The following is a 27,272-nucleotide window of genomic DNA, read 5'->3' on the forward strand; positions in this document are numbered from 1 at the left end:
TTTTAGGAGCTGTCATGTCCATCTTTTTATACAGTCTATGGCAGAGACAGGTATCATACACGTACATGCGATTTTCGAGTCACCAATTAACCTAACGAACGTGTCTTTGGACTTGGGCACACAGAAAGGCCCCCTACGTCTGGGATCGAACCAGGAACCTTCTGGCTGTGAGGCAACTAACCACTAACATTTTATAATGTCACAGAATAAATAAAAGTAACTCAACTCAACAAATCTTGCGCAGCACAGTTTAAAATAAAGTTGATTAATTTTGGATCAACAGGGATGTGTTTGGATCTGCACTCAGACACCATTAATAAAACACAACCATCTTGTTGTAACTGTGACCCGTTTGTGATATGATTTGGACCTGGGACTTGTCTGTTTGCTATTCAGCTTGTTTTTACGTGTGCTGTCTGTGAGTTTGGCAGTTTACTCAGGGAAACCTCCAGAGCAGCTGAGGGGCAGCTAGCTCCTGCCAGCACAAGAAGTAAACAACACACAGCACAGCACAGAAGACCATGTATATCATAATTAGCTCACTAGTGGAATAATGATGGCATATCAAACAAGTTTAGAAATCCAATCTTGCAGACCAGGGAGGAGAGTGGATAGAAGAAACTACTATGACGTCCTGGGAGATTTGTTTGACCTCATCTTACAAGGGATCCTCTGCTTTTATCAAGCTGTCCTGCAGCATTTAAATATTGGAGAGATTTAAAGTGGTTCAGTCAAATTAGGTTGTAAAGGTTGGTGAACTAGCAAAGAAGAAGCTCCCCAGAGCGAAATGAAACCACATCATTATCATGTCATTACACTGTAGGTTCAAAACAGGATATTTGGAGGAGTCCGCCTAAAGCACACAGGGGAATGTGTTTTCTCCAGTGTGTTTTAAAGGGTCAGGAGTTAAATCATGAAAGGAGTGTTTTAGACTTAGCTTGGGACAAAGGGAGCGGTGTGTTTTGCTTATTGTATTTTCTTTCCTGTTCCTACTCTCCTCCAGTGTCACACACATACGATCCATGGCTGATTGTGTAGTGTGATCACAAGGGAACCCCTGTGATCAGCCTGATAAGTAGAAGGCGTGTAGAACTACCCCAGTGAGAGACAGAGAGGTGCCAGACAGCGGAGAAGTGACACGTCTATCCCTCTCTCTGCGTACAACAACTACGATCAACTTTGGCTTTTTGGGACCCTTAATGTGTCCACTGAGGAAAGATGTTATAGAAGACAAAAGCGATGATGAATAAAACTATCAGAGGCCACAGATAATTGCTTCCTTCACATTCATACACATTGTAATTGTACATTTGTAGTTCCTCAACTTTAGGATTTAGCAGCTCAATTGTAAGAGCATTTTCTTCCCTTAGATAGATAATCAGAAAAATACCTCAATGGCCTGTTTGATGCTGAAATATTAAAGCAAGGCCGAAGAATGGATGGTGGAAATACAATGTTGCCATAACATACATTCATGTCTCAGTTTTAGTCCGGCAGTGGTAACAGTTTTCAGACAGAGGCGGCATCAGATTATCTGGCCTCCACAGCTGCTCCTGCTGAATGATTCACAGTCTATTGTTCTGTTCGGGTGTATTGTGCTCTGAAGATCCATCAGTGTGAGCATCAGTCAGCCACTGGAACCCCGCTGAGGATGCAATCAATCCACTTACACGCTGCACAGCCATGACCAATGCGGGGCTGCCTGCAAAATATCATGTGTAGTATTTGTATGTATGTGTGTGTGCGTGTGTGTGATTCCTTCAGGATGCACACGCTTTTGATTTCTTCAGGCATGACTCAGTTTCTTAAATCAATATTAATGGTACACAAAATTCAATGATTAACCTTCATTATTTTCACAGCCGCATTATAAGTACCTGGTTTGTACCTGCCAGCAGCCACGTTTTGAGATGCCAAACTGGATTATAGTTCAGCAGTTTTTCCTAAAACATGGCTTCAGTGTGCATGTGCGTACGTGTGTTCTGCTAATTACAAATGTATAAGCAGAAAGCCAGTAGCAGCCGGCAGTCCAGACAGTCAGTGATCTGGCAAATAATGCCCTACCTTAGAAAAGCCATCGTACACTATGTTGAAAGTTGTTTGAGGCGCGAGCAACCAAGTGGTAAATAAGTTTGTGATACTGCAGAACAACGATACAGTTAAAGCTGCAAGCTGTTTGTTTGAAGCATAAAGGATGTGGTACATCGTTATATTGGGAATGAGTGTAATCTTGTGTGTGTTTGCACGAGCACTGTAAGCACTGTTTGCTTTATACAACAACAACAACTGTGGCAGGAAATCATAATCCTTGCTTCTGCGATCAAATGCACCATGATTAACAAATGCACACACATACACACACGCAGGCATACACATGACCTCTACGCAGGCAGCATTTAGCAGCATTAATAAGAGGTTGGTTTCATGTGACTGACAGTGCTCTTAGGGACCGACTCCTCCCCAGGGAGCGGGATGTGTGTGACAGGCACACTTGACATGACGCGTGTCTCGACTTGAACACTGCCAAAGGGGTACAGACCCTTTAGGAGGAGGCCATTTAGGTCTCCTACGTCATCTGAATACATTTACATCCACTTAACATTACATGTCATGCATAAAAGATGGACTAATAATGCTTCAATAAAAGTTTCATGTTACTCCTTAACATAATATTAATTTATGGGTTTCTTTATACATCAGAGACTCAAAGCTTAAGTCAGTGTTGATATTTCTGTTGGACGTTTACTGTAGTTAATTGCTGTGTGTGTGTGAGCGAGACATGCGTCTGTTTCTATGCTTGTTTGTGCGCAAGTGAGACTCACCAGCTCCTTCTTCTTCATGCACTCCATGAGGATGATGAACAGATGTTGGGCCTGTGTGCGACTGTAGGTGAAAGTCTTCTGGATGGTCACCAGCAACTGGTCTCTTAGAGACTCATTAATAATGCTGCAGGGGAAGAAAGGTGTTGAAACGTGTCAGTGAGGGGGGTCACGTAGAGGTAAGGAGAAGGAAATGGTTAGGGGGAAGCTGGCAAATTAGATTTGTTTGTCAGTAAGTGAAACCAAGGTTGACTGGGGCTCTGAGCGCTGCTATCACTGAGTCCTTGGTGACATGTGACTGTGAGTTTACCTTCATCTCTAACTGGATATATCCCGCTCTTATAACACATATGAATTCATTGTGCCTGTATCTAAGACATTCTGCTTAATAAAAGTGTATCATCAGAATAAATATATTCTATTAACAACTAATTTAATGGGAAAAAAACAGAGTGTAAGTAATTTCTACACCGTATTCATATTAGTGCTTGTATAAGTGTGTGTCCTTGGAGCGCATACCCGCCCTCCTCTGAGTATTTGTGTCCGAAGGCCAAGATGTCTGAGGCCCTGCCGCTGCCGTCACACACCACCACAGGGACGGGAGGCGTGTCCCTGAGGTACTCCAGCACTATGGAGATCACATTAGGGCCTCCCTCTACGATCAGAGCCACCACCGGCACGCCCTGACCGATACCTGCACGTGAAAACAAGCGGGAGCAGCAGAAACAGAGGTGAGGAGAGGGAAACAGAAAAAGGGACAGAATGTTAAGAAGGAGGAGGGAGGTTAAGGATGGAAAAAACAAGGGTAGTGAATATATGGGCTTCATCACATCAAAAATAAATCTGAGATTGTGAACAAAGTGCAGGTGTAACACCTGTGACGTCTCATGACGCTATGTCAAGACACTGAATGATCTCTCCACCAAAAATACCTGATTGTGTGTTAACGAGTATGCATGTGAAAGAGAAAGACAGAGAGCTAAACCCCTCACTGTTTCACACCAAAAAAAGGCTTATGCCTGCTTATCACAGGCTATTTAGGGTAATAATCTATAATAAGCAGGTGGTAAGATGACGCACAGGAGAAAGTATTGTGGAATATAAATATTGCTGAACTCTCAAAGGAGTTCCTCTTGCTTGCTTTCGGGGTACATTGCCTTAAAGACTATAAGCCCTGCGAACCCCAGAGTCCTATTTTCTCTCACCCTCCTATGCTCTTTCCTCTTGTTGTGATCCCAGTCCAATCCATTTCCTAAACCCTTCTCCCCGCTGCCTCACTTCCTGTCTTCCTCCCTCCAGTCACTCCGTTCTCACCCTCTCCCTCCCCTTCCGTTTCGTGTGGTTGTTTTCTGTCGGGTGTTTTGACTCTTCTAATTCAAAAGCTGTGTAACAGCCAGATCTTCCCCGCCCTGCGCCCTCATCCTGGTCTGCATAATTCACAGAGGAAAAAGCATAAGCTGTCTCTCAAACACGCAGGCGGACGAGCACATACAGATGAGCGCTTACATACTGTAGGCACACACGCACACATTCGGAAGCGTACCCGTCGCCCTTACGCTTTGCCTGCCACAGCCTCGTGCGGCCTTGCAACAGGGACAGTTACATAAGGAGAATATTTTAGGGGCTCGCCGACTTCAAAGAGGTAAAACGTCACTGTGCCACAACACATCACACGACTATACATCAGCAGAGCTCAGTGTGAGAGAGAAACAGCGTAATGACTGGATTTTTGATCTGATTCTTCCGTCTATTTTTGCTGTGACCTGCATGTGTGTGTGTGAGCTTGTGTTTGTGAAGGAATCAAGAACTGACAGTGAAGACTTGTGAGCTTTGGAGGCAGCAAGACACTATCTAAAGCAGATTAATGTTCAACTGAAACTCACAGAGGAGCAGGGGAGGAAGGGAAGTACAGCTGTGTTATGGCTAATTGGTACACACAAACACACATATACAGATAGAGACACACACACTTAAACAAACCACAAAATAAATAAGATTCTCTTCTGTCTGACTGCCCAAAATATTGGTTACATATTAGGATAGCCTTTGACCTCCCTTCAAAAGTTAGTTTATCTAATTAACAACAGACTTAATTACTGTACTGTTGGATGTATAAATCATGGACGAAGAAGCCTGACATGCTGTTTCTTTAGCACTGAGGTTACCCATGATGCACATGAAGGAAATTAAAACAATATTTAATAGTAACTCGAATAACTTGTTATCTCTAGTTTCATTGAAACAAATGGTTGTAGATAATCATTTAGACATATATGTGTGTGTGCTGCAGAGGAAGCATTCCTTCACAGATTTGTGTTATAATATGTGTATGGAATGATTTTCTGGATCTGAGGACCTGACGTGACCTGTATTCAGATTTGGACACACACTTAAAAGTACTTTACAGTCCACTGCTGTTCCTGCAGGGTTGAGAGGGAACTGAAGACCTAAACTTAGCAGCGTTAGCACTTTGACTACTGTCTCTACTGAACCTGCAATTCTGTACTTTTTAAAATATAATCCTGTGATTGTTTGAAAGCTTAGAGACTTTTGAATTATTTTATCTGCGGTGGCAGATTGTGAGGTCTGAACTCTCCAGCTATATCAAATAAAACACAAGTGATTGAAGACGTGCAGTGTGATTACATGAGTCGGCACTTTGAGAAGAATGCCTTTTACTCTAAATGGAAATGTAAACCTGTAGCTGGAGAGCTAATCTCCTACAGTATTTAGTGGAAAACCGTTTTACAGAAGTGTTTACTCTGCCAAGTGCAACACTGTTGTGCCATGCATTGTCCGTGATTTTTCCTTATACTTTATTATCCGTCACTGTTTGCTAATCCAGAGGGGAGAGGGGACTTTGGCTCTCTATCAATGAAAGAGGAGCAAATGAGGCAGTGCAAAGTGTATAGTTGGGAAAAATGTGTCTACGTGTGTTTTTAAAACTGCTGCCACTGTCCTGATCTTTTTTTCAGATTCTGCATGTAGAATCTGTCGGCGCCGGACCAGATTTTGGTATCGGAGGTGTTCAGGTTTCTGTTTGTAGTCCAGAAGTATTGACCATCACGTATCAACAGACAAGGGGTGGAATGGAATCCGCCGTAATGACATCCCGGCTCTCATCGGCGGTCATCTGACAACGATTTACCTTTTAGGTAATCTCTATAAACAGACATCTGCATGCAAGTGCAGCTAACAATCTGTTCTTAGACGTCTTATTTGAATTCCAACTCCATTCTTGCTTCTTGAGTTGCTAGTCGGATTTTTAAACAATGCAGCGAACAAAAAAGGAAGTCTTAGCCAGAGGTACTTTGTCACTAACCGGTTGATACACTGGAAACCCTCAAAAGTAGCCGCTCCTAGAGGCTATATTCTCGTCAGATGAACAGCTAAGTAATTACTCGGAACAAATGTACAGAAATATTAAAATGATGATGGAAACTTTAATAAACCAATTTAATCAAACCATCCACTCCAAACTACATAATTAACTTGCACAATCATTACAGCCAACAAGGCTCTCCAAAGTCCTTCCACCATATCCTCCTCAGGGGGGCTGCCTGTGTACGTGTGAGACCTTCTTTATGTGTGCTCAACACTGTTTTTTGAGAATAAATCCCGTTTTTGTTCCTACAACAATGATTATTAGTAAAGTGCATATGTTAGTATATCAGTTAACTCTTACAGCCACTGCGTTATGTTTTATGAAAACCTCCTTCAGTTGATTAAATCCCTGCAGCCACCTGAAGGCAGCAAGACAGATAGGCTGATAAATCTGCAACCTCAGAATTGATAAGTGAAGCACTGTGCCATCATGCACAACCATCTATGGTGTTTACTTTGATTAAATAACATGGAAGTGACAGGAGGCTGCTTCAGAATAACGACACACAACTCTACACACATCAGACGAGCCAGTTATAACTCATATTCACACTGAATAACCGGGCGCATTAATCCTGTGCGTCATGACCTCCTTTTCAACTTTCTTTGCTGTTTCTTCAGCAGTTCGTGTTTCATTGTTGAAATTTAGTGAGCTGCGAGAAGTGCTGAATCACATTCACAATATAGTGCGTCAATATGTGTGTATTCACACAGCAGCATGATTTCCTGAAGGAGCGAATTTCCGTTTGTTAAGCCGTTTTTGTCACACGTCACTGAGACTGGCACAGCTGGTTCACAGCAATGACACTGATGATGTGACTGACTGACATCAGACTGATTAATCACCATCATCCAGCCCTTTTGCACTTTGCACTGCTGCACTTGCATTTGTATAAAGAGAACAATAGTAGCCTATATATCATGTGACTTAAGATAATACATTGTACAATACACTTGACACACTCTGTACTGTCTCTCTCAACACATTCCACCTTTCCGCCCTCCATTCTTCCACAATTCGCACACTCCAACGCATCCGATAACAAAATCGTCAAACCCCTACTCCCTCCTTCTCTCCCTTGTCTCTCTGTATCTCATACATAGTTTTAACCCAGTGCCCACACCTCATCTGTCAGAGGGAAACTACCCAGAAAAGGTGTGAAAAAGCAGAGGAAGAAGAAAAGAAGAGGGTTGGACGATGAGACTCCGCGGCCACAACTTTCTATATTTATTCAGCCTGAGGGACGAGGAGGAAACATGGAGCAGAAGGATTTTGGGAGGGAAAGCGGAGCGTGTGAGTGAGACACACATAACATGCTTTAATGGTCCTAATTAAGGATCCAGCAATGACTCATCCTCTGCGTGTGTGTGTCTCTCTGCGTGTGTACGGTTGTGTAAGTGTTTGTGAGTTTGTCCTTGTACGTGTTAAATTAGTATCAGCATGACTGGAGGAGGTGTGCTTCTGAATGTGGGTCATTGTGTTTGCAACCCCCGTAGACCAACAAAATTTAAAAATAAAAACACACGCACAAACACACACACACATACACACACACCATTAAAGAAGAAACAACTACAGCAGACAGGAAACATCGGATCTGTGAAAGGAACATGACCTGACAGGTTATAAAACAAAAGGTCAGGGGGTAAAAGGGCAAAGCCTCTCTCGAACTTTAGTTTTCAGTCGTGTTATGAGATCAGGAGGAATTGGGATTCAACCTGATGCTCAATGACATATTTTCAGTGTTATTGTCACCAAGGCAGAGTGAGCCAGAAAGAGTCAGTTGTGAACGATGGCATTGATAAGGAAAAGACATTTACAGCTGGAAAACATGGCTTAAAAGAATTTTAACCTGATTGATTAACTCTGTAGGTGTGCATCCCAATGTTGGAACCCCGACAGCGTTCCTCCGCTATAACCTGCTCACTATACATTATTGCGCTTACACAAAATATTGATTTGGAAATTATTTTATCAATTTAAAAATTACTATATTTCTGTTTTCTGTTTAAAAATAATCTGTTACACTCACAGTGAGAGCTGCATCCATAGCAAGTGTTGACTCTGTAGCCTTCTTAAAATCTAACCAAGCTGTTATTACTCACATTAAAATGACCTAAGCTAGCTGTTATTATTCACATTAAAATGACCTAAGCTAGCTGTTTTTACTCGCATTAAAATGAGCTAACCTAGCTGTTATAAAATGACCTAAGCTAGCTGTTTTTACTCGCATTAAAATGAGCTAACCTAGCTGTTATAAAATGACCTAAGCTAGCTGTTTTTACTCGCATTAAAATGAGCTAACCTAGCTGTTATAAAATGACCTAAGCTAGCTGTTTTTACTCGCATTAAAATGAGCTAACCTAGCTGTTATAAAATGACCTAAGCTAGCTGTTTTTACTCGCATTAAAATGAGCTAACCTAGCTGTTATTACTCATATTACAATGAGCTAACCTAGCTGTTATTACTCACATTAAATATGAGCTAAGCTAGCTGTTATTACTCACATTAAATATGAGCTAAGCTAACTGTTATTACTCACATTAAATATGAGCTAAGCTAGCTGTTTTTACTCACGTTAAACTGAGCTAACCAAGGTGTTTATACTCACATTAAAAAGAGCTAACCTAGCTGTTTTTACTCACATTAAATGGAAACATTGATGGTCCCACGGATGGTAAGACACGGTGAACAGATCTGCAAGAATCAGCACAGCACCTGAGTGAGGTTTTTTCTTGTCACTGTCAGAGTCTGTTTTTTTTCCCATTTTCATTTTCTTTTCCATTCACTGTCCTGAAACACCGACGTATCCCGTACTGTGTTCTGTTTACTTCATGTGCCGTCTTAATTTTGTAGATATCTCAGTCCAGATTCTGTGATTAGAGCCACATCCCTAGCAACGGTCTGTTCTTCCTAACAACGGTCTGCTACCGAGAAATAGCAGATCTCGGAATGCCGTAATTAACCAATCAGAATCAAGTATTTATCACAGCCGTGATATAACAAAGTATTGTACATTTTACTTGTTTACTCGATGTGTTAGGTTATCAGTTTTCAAAAGAGCAAAGTGTAAACACATCTAAAAAAACAACAAAAATAAACTGATTAATATTTCAAAGTGAAGTATATTCTGTAGATGCAATATTTGTAGTCTGGCTGACAGAGACACACACACAGACACACACTTGACAATTACAATGATAGCATATTAAACACTGTCCACATTTTATTCTGATCCACTTTAAATGACACCTGCAAATGAAGTCTTGGTTTAAAAATGTTGATCTCTTTCTTAAATCACAGAAAGGAAGTTTGACTTGTTCTTGCCTGGGCACTCTGGATTGAGCTGGTGTGACTGTGTTTCATCAACTACTAATGTAATAAGATATACTTCTATTCTGCACTGACTTTAATAAATCCATAAAAGCAACAGTGATGATTTCATCACACTCCATAAATGCTAAAGTGTGAGTGCTATGTCTGTCCCCCTGGGTAGACACAAACATATTATCCTGTTTTAGCAGTTAAAATCCTAATGGGTTCGTAACACTCATATGAAGTAAAAAAATTGATACACCTCCTAAAATACAACATTTAAAAAACCGTGTTGCCTGTCTAGACTTCCCAAATTTACCATAACTAACACTCCTGATCTTGCACTCAAAACATTTCCACACCCTTTATATCCCTGCGCATCCTCATCCTGGAACTATACCTTGGGCAAGTCTTGTATCCAAGCATACAAACCACTGGCTCTGTTATCTCTGCACCACAGGGTCGAGCACTCTCTCGTTTTTATCACTTTGACGTGTTTTTTGATCCATTCGTGCGTGAACACACCTTACCCCCAGTGACTCAGGAGTTAGGACTATCCCTACACTCTCTCTGAATGCCTTTTCTCACATGAGTGTAAATATTTTATCTACTTATTCACCCTAAAAGTGTCAGTTCAGCTCCAACAGTCATCAATGCACCACCAACACAGGAAGCAAAGCCTAAAAGGTACAACATACTGTACATCTAAGGCTGAATCAACCTGTGAACATTGAAACAGCTGTTTAATGTTAAGTATTCAAAAGCATGATTTACAAGATTTACTTTGTAATATTTTCCTGCTTATTGGATACAGTCACATTCAGCAGAGGGTGACATTTCCAAGCCAGATTCAAACTGTGACACTGCAGCTGTGTCATCCGTGTCAAAGAACAACAGGCACTAAGTAATCCAGTTGGTCACACAGCTGGATAGAATAAAAAGGGGCAATATTATTTGTTATATCTGAAAAAACCAAAACAGTTTGTCCACGCACTTACAGTATAGTGCTTGACAGAATAGTATTACAACCCTCTTGAATCCCCACGTCCCCACGCTCGACTGTAATCTCCTCTGTATATGCTGCTCCTGGGTGGAGGTCACAATGTCACAGCTAATCTGCAACGCAAGGCCTTATGGCTCCTGGATTCAATTACCTCAGCTACTTCATCTTTTACCTATGCTGTGATTAATGAAATCACTGCTATACGAGGGTCAGTGAAGGTTACTCAGTAGACACAGAGTTAAAACACGCACACATGCCAATACTTTGCACACGTTCAGTACACAAAGTACTTACTGTATGTGTCCAGTTTAATATATTCCAGGTAATTCAGGTGAAATGGAAGAGAGGGCACACTCAAGGTGCCTCATTCATTCTCGCAGACCTTATCAGAATTTACACAATTTAATTACTTTAATTTATCTGTCAACCTGGCACGGGCATCATTTTTAAGACTTTCACGTCTGCAAAAAAGAAAAGAATGAAGATTTCAAGGTTTAATTCTAAGACAGAAAATAAGAAACATTCATGGACGAACTCTATTACTTCCCTTCTCTTGTCGTCTTTCACTATTTTATCACACTTTTTTATTGAAGACACCTCAAGGTAATATCTAGTTTCAATGCCTGCATCCCCTCGGCTGCATCACACGTCCTTCGTGCTTTATATAATTCTCTTCCTCCTCTGCTCATCCCCAATCCCTTTTCTCTCTCTATTCATTTTCTCACTTTCCTCTCCTTCTCTCTTACTTGTCATCTCTGTGAGGCAGGTGTGTGATTAAAAAGCATTGTGGCTGCTGCAGGAGACATGTCAAAAGAGCTGTGCGATGGTTGAGTGAGCTGTGCTGAATGGTGCCAATCATTCTATTGATTTTCCTCATTTTTAGGTTTGACAATGTGCTAGCTACAGCAGACGGCAAGGAGGAGTTAAATAGGAAATACCTACCGGTGTTTGTGACCTTACAGAGCAACTTGCAGGTTTTTACTATATTAATACTCAGTCTTGTCTGCAAATGGCTGTGGAAAAGGTTAACCCTTGATTTCATATTGTTCACATGACATAAGGGCACAAATTTAGAGGGAAAAAGTGGCCATTTTCCGACTCTGCTTTAGCTCAACGTGCAGAAGTAGGTGGTAGTGAGTCTGAGTGGTCGTATCGTATTATTCTGGTAGTCTAACATTGCATTTCAACAGTTCTTATGATGGTTATTTTTTGCGTTTGTGCCGGTTGCACACATTCTAGCTTGACAGGACATCGAGCCCATCGTTTACCTGACAGGAGAAACAGAGCTAGCTTTCATGCCTGGGTGCGTTTTGTGCAGGTGAAGAGATGGGACTTCAGGACGGGACACCTGATAAAGAAGGTATCAGGGAAACTGTCATCGTTCTCTGCCCCTCTCTGTCTCTGTCTCTGTCTCTCTCTCTCACACCACTGTGGCACTGTAAGACGTAGTATACAATTGATACATCAGTAACTGTAATGGCAAAGTATTAAAGCTCCCACTTGCTACTACTCACGATTTGTTATAGTTTATACTTTACTTTACAATATTGTAATGCGAGCACAGTGTTAGATATCACTCATCACGACACCTGCCCAGTTCTCCACTGGTTCTCGTCGCACTACAACTCAATGTCTCTCCTGTGGCCGTTATTTCTCCTCATCCTGGTCTGTTCCTGGTCTTTTCGACGCCTAACAGGCTCATGATTATAAGCCTGTGGTCCGTCGTATGCATACTATTTAACAATTTCTTCAAGTTCAATTACAAGACTGGCATTTAGATCCGTATTTATTAATGTTAAACCCGTCATTAATCGGCGGGACTCCCTTATGTTACGTCACATCCAGTCGTCTGTTTTGATGAGGAAATATAAGAAAACATAGAAAAAATGACAGTGAAGCCACTGAAGTGTATTAATTCATATATTTCTTTAAAATTATAATTTCTTAATCATTTTCCTACACATTGATTCATTGGGGTCCCCGACCTGCACGTTGCTCTTTAAAGAGCGTGATTGATAATGTGTAGAAACACAGTTTAAAATTAAACAGTTTGTAAATGGTTGTGCAATGAACATTCACGATGACTGGCCATAAGCTCTGTCCCTCTGTTTGCATGTGAAACGTCCTGTGCTGCCTCGACTGAGTCCCTGTCACGGTTATCCAGGCTCATTTGCATCCACCTCCCTGCACAGGTTCTATCAAGCTAGCCCATGACGGCTGAACAAGTCACGAGAGACATGCATGTGCGGCAGGGCACAGCGTTAAGGACTCACTCTAGCATGTTAATGCACTGGCTCCATCCTCCATATTTACAGCCTGGCAGCAACCGCAGTTCCCTGTCTTAGCACATTTATTTCCTTTACCCCCCATCAGAGCTGTCCCTTGGATATTCTTGTCCACTTACCCCTGAAGGAAGTACAAAACCACAACAGGCAAAACCTACCACAACATCAAATATACAGCAGAGACTAGAAGACAAAGTGTGCAGAGCGACTACGTGTGATGTCATCTAGGAAAGTTTAGGGACTGCACCATTATGCTCCATTGATGAGTTTTGACAGACGCCAATGGAAAGGTTCAAAGTGCAAATTAGCGAATCACAGTTTGTAGAACTATCATCACTTAGAAGATTGTATTTTTAGAGCAGCTAAAAACGGCAATGCATTTAGTAAGTAATTGATTCTTATATTCAAAAACTGTGTTATAAAAAAGTGGAGCCAATTTGATTGCTACAGCATTTCCGGCAGTCGCACAGTGAAAGCCGTTGCATGGAAAATTGCACACAGGCGCTGCAGGATTAGCAACTGGATTGCCCAGACATCACAAAAATACCACAGGGGGAGATTACGCGTATCTGTCCCGCACACTTCTTTCATCATGTGTTTGTGCTCGGAGTGTGTGTCTGTGTGTTAAGAGAAAAAATAAAAAAAAGCTTGTCGTTACGTGTGGTCTGCAAACCTCATGTTCGGCCATTCAAGCTAAACTGCCTTTTCCCCCCTTTACTTTCTTTATCCTCCTTCCCTTGACTGGACTTGTGGCTACACTGGGATCCCACGGGAGCCCTGCAGCGAGGAAAATTGATGTACTCCTCGATTGACCGTGGACAGGTAATCAAATCAAGAAATGGACCTTGTCTGCCCACCCTACAGCAGTTAATGGGGAAGTAAAGGAAACACACGCTCAACCAGATACAGTACATCACACCGACACATGCACGTACAGTAACGGCACTCTGGGGCTGCACATTCACCTGAAAAACCGCAGTACCAATTGTAGCAACATTTTCACTACAAGAGACTGGAAATTAGGTGGATTTGTCACAGATACATGTACCAGATCACTTCATACTACACAACTACAGTTATACAAACGAGATCTTGTAGGGCTATGGATCAATTTACATTAATGCAGGACTTCAAGAGGCAACTGTTGACAACATGAGTGACGTGTTATAAAGCTGAAGCTGGTTATTATGTGACCTTTGACACTACTGGGGTCAGTGTGAGGGGGATAGCTCAGTTTTATAGGTGCTCAGCTGCAGATAGGCTTTATACTCCAGGCAGTATTAGTGCTCACATTGGATGTAGATATTAATCTAGTTAATAAGTTAGGAATGGTGCCGTACATTACTATCATATGGGTGGTCTGATGCTCGTATGACGACTGGGCGTCCCTTTGCCTTCCCAGCCCCTTTTATATGAGTCCAGGCATAGGATGACAAAGGGAAGTCCATAGGTCACATGACTGGATGATAAACAAGGAGAAAGCACATTTGTGTATCCTGTCAACTCCAGGGACATCCCATAAATCCCTGATGTGTTAGGGAGGAGGAATATGGTAGCGGTTACTCTTTCATTCTGAGAGACTTTACAGCATAAAGTACCTCTCAGTTAAGATCAGTCAAAGGTCTGACAGTGAGTAAAAACGGGGCTGACAAAGGTAAGGTCTCAGTTGTGATACATCTATTGACACTTTAACTTTTTCTATCTATTTGAAACGATCTTTTTCCTGACAACCTCAGTTTTTAAATAAGCGTTGATGTTAGAATGTGCGCCTCGGTGTCACCCAAACTTATCATAAAATCCCTTCATGCTGACAATAGAAGAAGGTAATAACAATTACATCGCGGCTCTAAACCACATTTCTTTGAGTCATGTTTGTTCCCAGCCCTAACAGATTCTAAACAATGCTGTGCGGCAATTTAAGAATGTGTTCAAAGAGTAAAAGGGAGGTTTGTGTGTGTGTTTGAGTCTTTTGTCTGTGTGTGTAAATAAGAATGAGACTGAGAATGAGAGAGAAAATGACACAGAAATGCATTCTGTATTCATGCAAATCCATTTGGTTTCTTGTGAAGGTATAATGTGGAAATTGAAACCGGAGAAATGCGATGTGACAAGGGCTCATCGGCTGATGAACCCTCCACACAAAGGAAAATACGTGCACATGCAGATACAAATACACATTATTCACACACGAGGATATAAACACCTACATCCTCAGAAACACTAACAGGAATTTGAATACACTCCTGATGGGATTTCTAGAGGAAAAATACTCGTTTGATGCAACAAATTTTAGGATGACGACATGACGAGAGCAGCACAGAAATACAGCAGTGTGTTATAATACCCTGTTATTCATGTGTCTGCCATAATATACAAAAATACACATAGAAGTAGGTCACCCTGTTGTCTGTGATGTTACCCAGTGCTTTAAAACCTCTCGTGTAGCATGTTCGGATTGTTTTGTACTCTCAAGTGCTAAATAAAGATGTACAACCTTCCGATATGCTTTCTTTGTCTGCACATAAGTGCAAGATATAGTACTCTGTGTGTCTGCAGTATAGCATATATGTCAGTATGTGCACGTGCAGTGGTCGCATGCTGGTCATTATGTCTGTGTTTGTTTGCTGGTCTTGGCAGCTTTGTGAGAAACAAGGACGATCAGGCAGGTTCATTTCAGGAGTTCATCTGAGCTTTGAGGAAGCTTTGAGAGAAAAAATAAACCCCTCCTGGAGGGAGGGATGATTTCAAAGGCTTGTGGAGTGCTATCAAAGCCGGCTAAAAATACACAGTCTGACAGCATGTGTTCAGTATAAAGCACCAAATGATAATTTTAGTCTGGCTGGGGCTATTAAACCAAGTTTGAACTCAATTAACCCACAATGGTGTAGTTGATAAAACAAGGATTACAGTTTCATTATGTTGTTATCACTCGCTGTCTGTGTCATCTCAAAAACACCTCCTCTAATTTAAGGCAAGTAGGTCAGACAGGTAATAACATGACAGGCAGGTACAGGAGCTTCCACTCACGTGTGTTGATCTTCTGCAGGGAGATGTGTTTCTCTAGCTGCCGTCGCAGTTTGACCTCGGCGCCGTACTTTCCCGTGGTGCCATTGTCTGCCAGGATGAAGTGGGAGTGGAGGCTGTTCAGAACCGTCAGCTTGCTCATCGGGTTGGACATGGTCTGGTACGGACGCACCACCTACATCAGAGAGGATGACATTTAAAGAGTTACACAAACATCTGAGAAGCCCACGTTAGACAGGCGTATGTGGCAACTAAACAAAGAGAAGGGATAATGACATGGGCATGTTTCTGTATGCATTTAAAAATATGTTTTTATCATATTAAGTATTGGTTAAGATTAATTTGAGAAGCATAACAGAATCTTGTAAGAGTTAGAATTAAAGGAGCATTCCACTGATTTTACACCTTAAGTTCTATTAACTTGGACAGCCCTACTCAGCATCATAAAAGAGTTGTATAAAGTCCTCTGGCTTTTAACGGAAACCCTTTTAATCCCCTTTAATGGCAGAGCCCGAGACTAAAACTACTGTGGGAAAGGATCCAGCAATTCAGAACTTGGCTGCTTCTCAAGTCTCTTAAATTGCATCCATCCATCCCTCACTTGCGTCTTTCACTTGCGTGTTAGCCCCTCCCAGCAGAGAGGCATGGAGAGACGCGAGGAAACCAAGCGAGGAGAGAGGAAACGAGGAAATGTGATTTAAGAGACATGAGACATCCTTTCCACTAAAGCGTCACATGAAGTGACGTGATGACTGCGTCAGCTGATCACCCCTGGATCCGCTTTCAGTCGGCTTTCAGTTGTCTGTGTCTGCTGATAAAAGTTAGCAGGTAAAAATAACTGATCGTAATTATTTTTTTAATGAAATTTAATAGAAATTAATTTATTTTTGCTACTTTTATGTTCAGACCAACAATTAACAGATGTTTTGTTAGACACTGACTCAAAAAAACAGATCAAATAGGCAAATCTCTATTTTGTTTAAGTTATGATCAATATTGCGTTGTAAACGATCCCAGGTAGTCAAATATCGACTCTTTATACAAACACTGTTCATAGTAATTTTCAAGGCACCCTGTAAAGTCTGTTTTAAGGTCAGCTTCTCAGGTGATGTAGTGAAGTTTCACATCAGTCCGATCTGATGCAGCGTCCAATCAATAACTGATATCCAATAAGGGGGCGTGTCGGCCAGTAAAAGACTTCCTAAAGGCTGCTCTTGTGTATCCAGAATTCCCTCCTGGCTCCTCCATCCACAGTCCTCAAAATGGCGGGTCCGGAACTACTTCTGGTTTGAGCAAGGAACAAGGAGCGAGGAAATACCAAAGCCTTGAGATCCAGCCCTTGACTCACATCAGGGACTCAAAGGTAGGTCTCTACATCTGCTGCTCTGATGATGACAAATGTTTTTAAAACCTGTCTCTTGTGAGCCCTCCAATATTCTGAAGTACAGCGTTAAATAAATGATCACACCATTAAGGCATCAAAATTTGAACAGAGTTTTGGACAGGGTGAACAAGTTATGTAATATCTCCATATTCTCCCCCTTTTTGCTTTAAATTGCTACATCTGTCTTTTCTACTGCGGGGTCTACAGCAAGATTATCTCATAAAGAAACCCTGATTAATTCTAAGTATCCATCATTTAAAGCAATACCTCCATGTAACTGTTATAAAAGCTACACTAAATGACACTTAAACATTTTCTCAGGAGCTGTGATTTGGTCCTCTGGGGCGGCGGCTAACAATCAGAGGTGAACTCATCTGGTCATCAGGCGTACAGTTGAGACCAATGAAGCATGAAAAAGAGCTCCAGCCCTTAATAATCTCATTTCAGCCACCACCATCAATTGGCTCTGCTTGAGTTGCTCTGTGCGGCACATTGTGCTGAAATTTTAACTATAACACAACATTGATTCCAGAGATTTGAATGAATCAGCATGTGCTTCCACCAGCTGTCCGACTCACTTTGAGCGAGTGTTTATCACAGATTGGATTGGCTTACTCAGCATCTCAGTTAATAAACTGTCAACTGCAATTTACAGGCTTTGGCTACTGTGGACTGCACGTGACAGTTTTCACATATGCACACACACACACAGAGACCAGAGCGAGAGCGTGCGAGCAGGCACCCACTCTGTAACCGTTTCATCAATCTGTTTCTTCTCAGAGACTCACATCTTTGCCAACGAGATCCTCTTGATTCTCTACGATGCCCCATGGAGCGATGCCAATGGTGCAGATCTTCCCCCTCGACTTGGAAGCGTGGTCTTTCAGTGCATCACCCACATGGCGAATCACCCCTGTGTGTGTGTTTATGTGTGTGTAAAAAGAGTGTTTACAGAGGGACAGAGAAACAGATCAGTTTTTCATGATCAATAGATGGCTTAAACACAGATAAAGATACACTCTGCTGTGAAAGATAAACAGGATCTATTAGGCACTGAGGACTACAATGTGGCAGCCAGAGTGAATGCATACACACACACACACACACACACACACACACACACACACACACATAGACAGACAGGTGGTAGCTCGAGGTAGTTGTCCTCTGGGGAGCAGCAGCCCTGAGAGCCATCTTATCCCATTTCTCCTGCTGACATTCATTCTTTCTCCACCCTCATTCACCGCTCCAGTCAATCCCTCCATCCATTATTCAGACCGTTCTCCACCTCTTTCTTGACTCTGCACCCATTCTGTCACTAAATCTTACTTTCTAGTCCTTTCTGTATTCGAGTGTAGGAACTCAACAGCATCTAGCATCTAGCATCTAGCATCTAACTACTATACACCGTGTTAAACATCATTGTTGGGTCTTTTTCCTTTAAGCTTGCAAAATTGAATCTAAAGTTACTGAAAACACTTCCCTTTGTTAGAGCTAGAAACCAGTGCTTATGAATCCCATTATCAAGACTAATAAGAACAGTTGGCAACTAAGAAATGAATATGGAGCCCAAAGAGACACTGTTATCTAATGTAAAATTAATGAATCATAACCACTGATATTTAGTTTATTAAGGTACAACTTACACTGGAGCAAGTATTCGTCATGCATGAACCTAGTTTAGTTATATATTTGGTTGTTTAGTAACATTTCCTGTTTTATTTTGTTATTCACAACCCTCGTGTTGCTTTGCTTCCTGCCTTTATGTGTTTTCCTGCCTATGTAATTGTTTCCCGCCCTTGTTGTTTTCACCTGTGTCTCGTTAGTCTCACCTGTGTCTGATTACCCTGTGTGTATGTAGTCTCTGGGGCCTTTCCCAATCCGGACCCTCCCCATTCCACCGCTTCTTTAGCTAAAGCGTCCTCTTCTGCTGGAATGCTGCTGCTGTCCGTCATTTCAACTGCCGCTGTGACGTTCCAGCGCTTTGCATTGTGGGACACAGTAGGACAAGTAGACTGGTCCGATGCATACTGGAGATTTTCTCGTTTGTACGGGTAATAACACAGAACTTTAATTTTCGTCTCTCATCTCATGACGAACATAACACAGCGTTGCACCTGGTCAGTAAATCAGCATCGGTGCAGACTCGCTGGTGGAGGGTTTAACAACCCACTCCCACTCCACATTCAGACGGCACTCAATGTGGCGGACCCTCCATGCGAGCGTGCAAATGTAGTGGAAGTGCGTAGGGAGAGGGTGTAGGGAGTGGTTTGGGAAAAGGCCCTCTGTGTTCCTTGCCCTCTGTGCCAGCTCGTCAACTTTTGTCTAACCTTTGCCATGCCATGTCACATTGCTTCTTGTGTGAATGTTTCCCGTGGCATAACCAGTGTTTTCTCAGACTTTTGTCAAACCTTTCAACAACCCAGCTCCTAGATTCATCATGACTCCTCACCTGTTGATGTTGTATTTTTGTCCTTTGGATTATTTGTTGCCTGACTCGCAGTAAGCCCTTTGCTCTGCCTTTTTGTTTTGACTCTTTATGTTTCTTAAATATAATATTTGTAAGTCTGCATCTGGGTCCTCTCCTGCTTTCTTATTTTTTCAGACATGACAGTATTTACCTATTTTAAGACTGCACTTTAATATCTCTAGCTGGTAAAGATCAGAAACATAGTGGAGCTCAAGTTCACTCACAGGGACTACTTTCTCTGTGCATGATAACTTTTGTTTCATTCTTTCCACAAACAATGGAACTCAATCATCTCTCTCAGGGTTTAAAACTGTTCTTTCTGAAATTCTTTTACACCTCCAACCCTCCACCAATTCAGTCCACTGAGCTCCTCATAACCTGCTCCAGGCCAAATTAATTCAGCTACTCACTATCTCTTAAAAAACCTTCCTTAATAACTGAACTCTTGTGCCGGGTCTCCACAACCTTGATTCTTCTTCCTCCTCTTCTCTTAAAGGGAAATTCCACGGCAGGCCTCTAATTACCTCCTCAGTCACAGAGTTCTGTAATCAATCACACCTTTCTGTTTTAAATTTGACACACTTTCATTGACTTTCAGCTATTAAAAGAAGTAGGCTTGGCTCTATTTCATTCAAGATGCATGAAATTACAATAATGAGCTTACTTCACCTGTGTGGTCGGACTTTGAGTGTCACTAAGTATAGTTAATTTACTTAAAAGGTGGTTCAATATTTTCACAGCCCTGAAGGGATCTAAAAAATGGTTATTTAATGGCTGTTTAATGATGAAGAACATTTGAACAGCCTCTTTATACTCCTAGCACGAGTACATGTCCGCCCAGTTTGTAAAAGAAGAAGCGAGGCTTCATATTAGTAATAAAACATCCCAACACTTCACACAAATATTTACAACATTCAAGGAAATGTAGGAAGATACTCAGAACTAAAGCTTGTTCCACATTCATCCTCTAAATAAACTCTATGTCTGCTCTGTACTTCACCTGTGTTGACCCCTCCGGTGAAGATCCAGGCTCCTGTCGTCATGGCTGCCTTGATGAGCCCTTTGCCAAAGACCTGTTTGAGTTTGGGCTGCAGTTCAAAGTTCTGCAGACCTCCGTGGACTGAGATGAGCAGCTTGGGCAGATCCAGCTGCCACTCCTTGGTCATCAGGTGGAGCAGCAGGTCGGGCTTGGTGTCATAGGACACTCGCACGTACTGAAAACAGAGGGGCGTGTGTCAGTGATGTACAGCAGCACATGTGCATCACCATGACTTGACACACACACAAACAGGAACACACACATTAACACGCACTACATATTATAAAGCATTGAAAAGGACACAAATCTGTTAAAGCTAAATGATGGTTTAGCTGTTGCAGACATGCCCGAGTGTATTGATTACTTTTTTTAAGCCGTATTGAACAGATGTTTGCTGTGATTGAGAAACACATGCATTACGGACCGCCTGTTTATATATCAAATCCACCTTCACACTCCCAACCTGACATGTGTCTGAATAAATTATTCATCACAGGGAATAAACAGACATAATTCAGCCTCAATCATCTGAATTCCCTGGATGCTACATACTGTACGTGTGATGTGATTCTCTCACCATAGATATTCGGACAATCAGTTACAACTTATAATTATATGTAATTATATATAATCATATTCATTTGATTGATTTGCTGTTATCTTCATGCATACTGATATGATGAATTCTATCATTCTGCATGCGTGATGCATTTAAACGTGATTAACCAGGCGGCTACAGCGTAATCTGAAGAGACATTGGATTAAGGGAGATACACGAGGACTGTAAATGAGTCCTCATTCCTCCTGTATGATGTGTATTAATCGCCAAAAATCATTGAGATATTCAACCATTCTCACACCTCTGGGGTAGCTGTGCTATTCAGATAAAGAGGTGATTTTATTTCAGTCAGCTACGCCTCAAACACGTTCCTCCTCTGTGACTGTGAGCTTTCAATCTGCATCAAACTACTGCAGGAAATATCTACAAATCACATTCAATTATTACGCACTTTTAGCTTTAACTACTCTAAAGAAATTTTGAATTCCCTTTCTTACAGTATATTCAGCGAGGAACACTCAGTCTGCTCCGGTTAATACCACTATTAATGCATTTTATTCTTGACATGCAGGTTTAAATCTCCATGTATCTGTCCCTTTTAACCAAATTCACCGACAATGAAGTTCAGATTGTGACTAAATGTGGGCGAATGATCAATTTACTAATGCATTCTTCAATTTTTAAATCGCCACAAGGGAGCACTTCCATCAGAAGTCAAACCAAAGTTTGCTTTTGCTGCTCCCTTCTGCTGTTTGAATGTGTGTTCTTGGACCGTGTTGGTTTTGGAACGATCTTGAAAATCGAGGTATTTGCAGGACACAGTTTTGTAACAGGGGTCACCATGGCTTTGTTGGAGTGTCCTCCTCCCTGGAACTCGATGGTGCCGAAGGCGTCGGTGGGGCTGAGCTGTGTGTGTTTGCTGATTGACCACTTCTCCGACAGGCTGTCATTCTTGGCCAAACGCTCCGCCTTGTCATTCTGACTGGATGAGATGCCCGGGGGCAGGCCCACATGCTGACCGATCAGGCGACCACAACAGCACCTGGATGAGAGGAGGAAGAAGTAAGTGAATAAAGGATTGGTATTACACAATCCCTTTAAAGAGAATAACTGAAATCTTTAAAAGCCAGGGCCCTAAAACAGCTTCTGTAACAAGGAGGAGGTAAAAGAAGGAGGTGAGAGGGAGATTATGTGTAACCGAGAGAGAGAGAGAAAGTGTGAGATCTGCCATCAGTGCGTGCCCAGCAGATAGAAGGAGGGCAAGGCAGAAGTGACAGCTTGTCATCTGACTTTCATCTCTGATTGGGAGGAGAGGAGGAGAGTGATCTGCAGGCCCCTGCCATCTTTTATTAGCTCACTCTTTGTTTTTGGCTCTTTACAAAACTCTCTCTCTAATTCTTCTTCTCTTTCTCTCTAAGTAACTACAGGAGTCAGCAGAGTGACAGTTATATGACTTGTAGTATTCCTACAGAGGTTTGCTTATTCAGATGCACTGAATGCAGTTTCCTATTCTGCGTTTTCGCCTCACAGGATGGAGTGGAAGCCCCCGGAGAAGAAGGAGTCAGGAGGCTTTGATTTTCACTTCATGTTTCCGTCATCTCTTACCAAAGGTACTCTGCCTCCTTCTGCTTTATGCGTTCACACAAGTGCTTCTGACTCAAAGAGAGGAACTTGATTTGATCTTGAGAAACATCCTATTTTTTTTTTCCCCCTCCTCCTCTTCCTCGCTTCCACCGGCTTCCCTCCAGTTATGCTAATTCTGTTTACCTAACAAACAGTGGCATTTCCTGTGCATGCATGTGTTTGTGCGTAGGAGAGTGCACGAGGGCCCGGAAGGAATTAGTCGTGCTTCTGTTAGTTTGTCACCCTGAGCTACAACATCAGCTGCGGTAAAGATTTCGATAGCGTCACGGCGGGAACATTTAGATAGCGGGTGCAGAAGTGTCTCTCAAAAACTGAATTACATTACACTGAAGTGCTCCTGTACTTAAAATCACGTCATTGTATTAGAAATATACAGACAAAGCCCTCATAAACTTACTTTCACCGCTACACTTTGCCATACCGTGAAGCAGCCCTCTCCTGTGAGAGTTACTTAAATTAATAACCTTTCTAAAACAATTCTGAATACATTACTGTGTGCATGAACCGGCCTGGCCCTGAGTCTCACATTTATGGGTTTTAAAAAGTATAATTTCAGTGTTTTGGCTCATTAGTGCAGAGCAGCTACCTGTGATGCAAATAGAGGCCAGCGTGATATTACTCAGAGGCATGTTTTAAAAGGTCAGCAGTGAAGCGAGGCTCTTAATCTGCTGCATGCGAGGTGGGTCATCACAGCAGCTAACTCGCTCATTAGAGTCTCACTTTTAAAGCAGTAGAATCCTACATATATGTAGATGTTAAACTAGAAAAATCAGGCTTTAACATGCCGCCTTTATCTCTCGCTCCTTCCATTGTTAACTACAAATATGAGAGGCTGTAATCAAGTGTAAAACAATTGAGATGTGTGCACTTATACACTTATGCATGGAGGTTGATTTTACTCACCTATGGTGGTCTTTGGCGCTCACTATGATATGAACACATTCTCTCTTGCTGAACGCTCTCTCTATCCACGATTTCTGTGCCTGCAGGAATAAAGACAGAAGAACTCAGTCAGTCTTTGTTATATAAAGGAGCTGTGACCTGAGCGAGCAGGAGTGACAGCAGACAGCAGGAACAGGCTCAAATCATGAGCACACTTGTGTTTGACAGATGGGTTCACCTGTAAAAGTGAGAAGGGTTCTGTTTGTTGTGTAAAAGGACACCGTTAGAGCTTTTTTATATACGTGTACAGACTTTTCTCGCAGATTTCTCCATGTCCAGTTTGGGGGTTAAAAAACAGAGCATCAACTTTATAAAAGGAGTAAAAAGTAAATAAAAAATGTCACATTCAAGCCTGGATTAGGAGCAGAAACACACACAGAGTAGATGCACTGTCGCTCACACATAATTCAAATGCTGAAGACACTCTGACAGAAGTGTTTTATGTTATTCACTGGCTCCAGCCCCGACCGGATGAGATGAAGCGCCGGGCGAGAGAAAGCGGATGTTAAACGCAGTGAGGCATTAAATTATGTCAGAGTTCTACTCTAATAGTCTATGTGCAGCCAGCTGTGTGCGTGTATTTCTACAGGATGTTTGCTTTGTGCTATTGTGTTGTACAGTAAAGACAGACTTCCTCTGGATAATGCAGCAAGTGGGATAGTGTCTTAGTGACACCCTGATGCTCTGCAGCCGCATCCGCTGCAGGTCTGATTGACAGAGAGACAGACGAGAGCCAATTACCCTGCGACAGACAGGAGCAGGAGGAAGACGGAGAGCGAAAGAGCTGGCCTGAGATACACGCAGCAGAGGATTAGAGTCTGATATGTACAACTGCAGATACACGCATTACCTGTTACAAACATGGATGTACAACAAGAGGTAATATGTTGTATGAACTGTAGAGAGCCTTCTTAGAGATGATAAGAAAGGGCGCTGTATCCAGAGCGCTATGATAAAACTTCTTTAAGTATGTTTTCCCTCTCTTTCATATGTTTTGTGTGTCGATTAATAAAATACAGTCCACTTTTTGATGTCAATTTTCTGGGTGTTTTATCCTAGAAATGTTTTCCTCTGTCATACAAACATGCTTCTTTCTACTCAGCTCTTTGGGGTTCAAAGGTTTCACTTCCTAGGTTGACACCACCATCCAGGAAGTGGACGATGTCTGTGTGAGGGTTTTGTGGCGACAGGGCAAACACCAGAGCTCCATAATAGCACCGAATGTCACAACGGGACGGTCACAGACGACCAGGAGGACACACAGTCCAGACAGCGCAACCCTCAGCAGAGGGAACACAACAGCCATGAAAACAAAACCTGCTTTTTTTATTCTGGGAGAGCTGCCTCGGCTCTTCTCCCAGCCAGCAGAGCTGAGAGCTGCTTGTACAGGGCTTTCCCCGCAGCCACGGCTACAACAACACACGCCCCATCCGCCTGACTGGCCCTGTCACACCACGGCACGCCAAAACCCACCGCAAACAGGCTCGGGCCTACACACGGGCACACTTACCCTAACGCCAGACTTCCCACGATTAACCATTACTCTGGGGGGCTGGGGGGCTGCTTTTAGAGATCACCCTGGCCACGATGACTCAGCGGGCCACAACAACGCCCCCAGCCCCATTCTTTCCCTGACATGCTAGAACTGTGTATCCATCCGCCAGCTCATCCTGGGACGAACTAGATCCGCCCCAGTGGTTGTCGCAGCAGAGGTTTGCACAGGTTTCATGGCAAAATTAGAGTCAGTCACACGACAAAAAACACTTTTATGTTGTCTCAGTAAACACCTAAAAGAGGAAACATCGTACTTTCATCTCCGAGCATCCCAAAGACATAGATTTAACCCCGTTTATACCCAATCTTTTCCTTTACCCCTTTTTATCTTGTTTTTCTTCTCTGCGTTGATGTGGTCTGCACATTTTCTCGCCCTCTCACGCTTTCTAGTGCTGCTTATGAGATTTGACATGGCATGATGAGATGGCACATGGCCTGCACTCCATTGTGTAATTAAGATTTATCACTAGGACACACACACGCACACACACACAAACGCACATGCTGTGTGTGTGTGTGTGTGTGTAGGAGACACTGTGCGGTTAGTGAGCAGCATCTGACAGCCTGTTAGGGGTCTTGACTCCATTACAGTCAAACTCTGCCACCTCCACCCTCCTCTCCGTGTCCTCTCTTCCCCTCCTTTACTATTGTGTCTCCTCGTTCTTATTGGCACTGGCAGGGAGGTGAATTGGGAACCATATCCAATCAAAGGCTTAATCCCTTTGCTTTCCTCCCTTTTTATCTCTCTTTTCTGCTCATTTCTTCTTAACAAACAGGAATGATTCAGCTTTTATATGGCCGTATAGGTGAGCCAACAGGTAGTGTGTAGAATCTAACATTAAATAGTTTCCTTTAAAAGAGCTTAAACTGAATCATTCAACAGGAGTGATACATGCACAGTGCTTTCGCTTTGTTGTCAATTCCAAGGAGTGATTTAAAGCCACATGATCGTCACGCGCTCTCTTGCGTGCAATATGTCTTCATATTCCCCTCAACTCTTCAGATGTCTTACAGTGGATTCTAGTTTTTGCTGCAATCTCAGTGATAAAAGATACAATAGAAACTTCCTTTTCTCCACTGTGTTTACATTGATTTTTACAAGCATCAAGATCAGCAAACTCAGACAGACAGAACATTTATAAACAATTTATGTCTGCAGACAGGGAGCACATTCTTAATAAAGCAGGAGGGTCCAAGATCAGAAAACTATTTTGGATCACAAAAGTTGCAGTCTTCTTCAGACACATTCGATTGGAGCACCATTGGAGTAAAAAATACAACAGTACCTGGTGATATGTTCTGAAAATACTTGTTTTAGTCATTTTTACACTTTCCGTCTAGTTTCAGTCGGCGAAAACTCCGAGACCTAAACATTTAAGTCCATGTTTAGGTCATAAAAAGTCAACACATTTTTGTTAAATCGTTTCCTCTCTTTAATCTATTTCAATTAGCCATATACAGGTATCAGATACTGTTATTAAGGTGGCAGGTTGTACCAGGTATTTGAATCTATAAGGCACCATCACACTTTTACTTGATATCCAGACTCCTTACCTTGGATAATGTAGCCTAGACTCTCCCACCGAGTCTCTCCTTCTCCTGCTATTACACTGCATTGCGTTAGATTTTTTTAAAGTGGATGCCGTCACGTTGATGTCAAGCTGCCGCTTTGGGACATCCTCACCTGTACGGTTGGGTCGAATTCAGAGGGATCTGCACGCACCAGTTACAGGAATGCATTGCTTGTATTCTGATAGACAGATTAGACGCTCAGTGGGGGAATATACGTACTGTATATGATGGATTTTGAATGTGAACTTTAGTTCCGTCTCGTGAAGGAAAACCAAA

The 27,272-nt window shown here is 42.2% G+C and overlaps 1 protein-coding gene across 11 annotated transcripts in view; it reads right to left on the reverse strand.

The window, feature by feature from the left end:
* The window catches only part of trpm3 (transient receptor potential cation channel, subfamily M, member 3), a 135,198-nt gene that overhangs the window by 40,462 nt on the left and 67,464 nt on the right, over positions 1-27,272 (reverse strand). For all 11 annotated transcript variants that reach the window (XM_069683732.1, XM_069683740.1, XM_069683743.1 and 8 more), the window contains exons 2-8: positions 23,832-23,911; positions 22,125-22,326; positions 20,687-20,900; positions 18,005-18,129; positions 15,836-16,007; positions 3,339-3,513; positions 2,823-2,946 (exon numbers count right to left, since the gene is read on the reverse strand). In XM_069683732.1, coding sequence (XP_069539833.1) covers positions 2,823-2,946; positions 3,339-3,513; positions 15,836-16,007; positions 18,005-18,129; positions 20,687-20,900; positions 22,125-22,326; positions 23,832-23,911 — 1,092 coding nt within the window. The remainder of the gene's footprint in view (positions 1-2,822; positions 2,947-3,338; positions 3,514-15,835; positions 16,008-18,004; positions 18,130-20,686; positions 20,901-22,124; positions 22,327-23,831; positions 23,912-27,272) is intronic.

This window comes from Semicossyphus pulcher, unplaced genomic scaffold (assembly GCF_022749685.1).
Source record: "Semicossyphus pulcher isolate SPU_LCO1_2020_fin unplaced genomic scaffold, fSemPul1.0.p SCAF_6, whole genome shotgun sequence".
In the NCBI taxonomy this organism is placed as follows: Eukaryota; Metazoa; Chordata; class Actinopteri; order Labriformes; family Labridae; genus Semicossyphus; species Semicossyphus pulcher.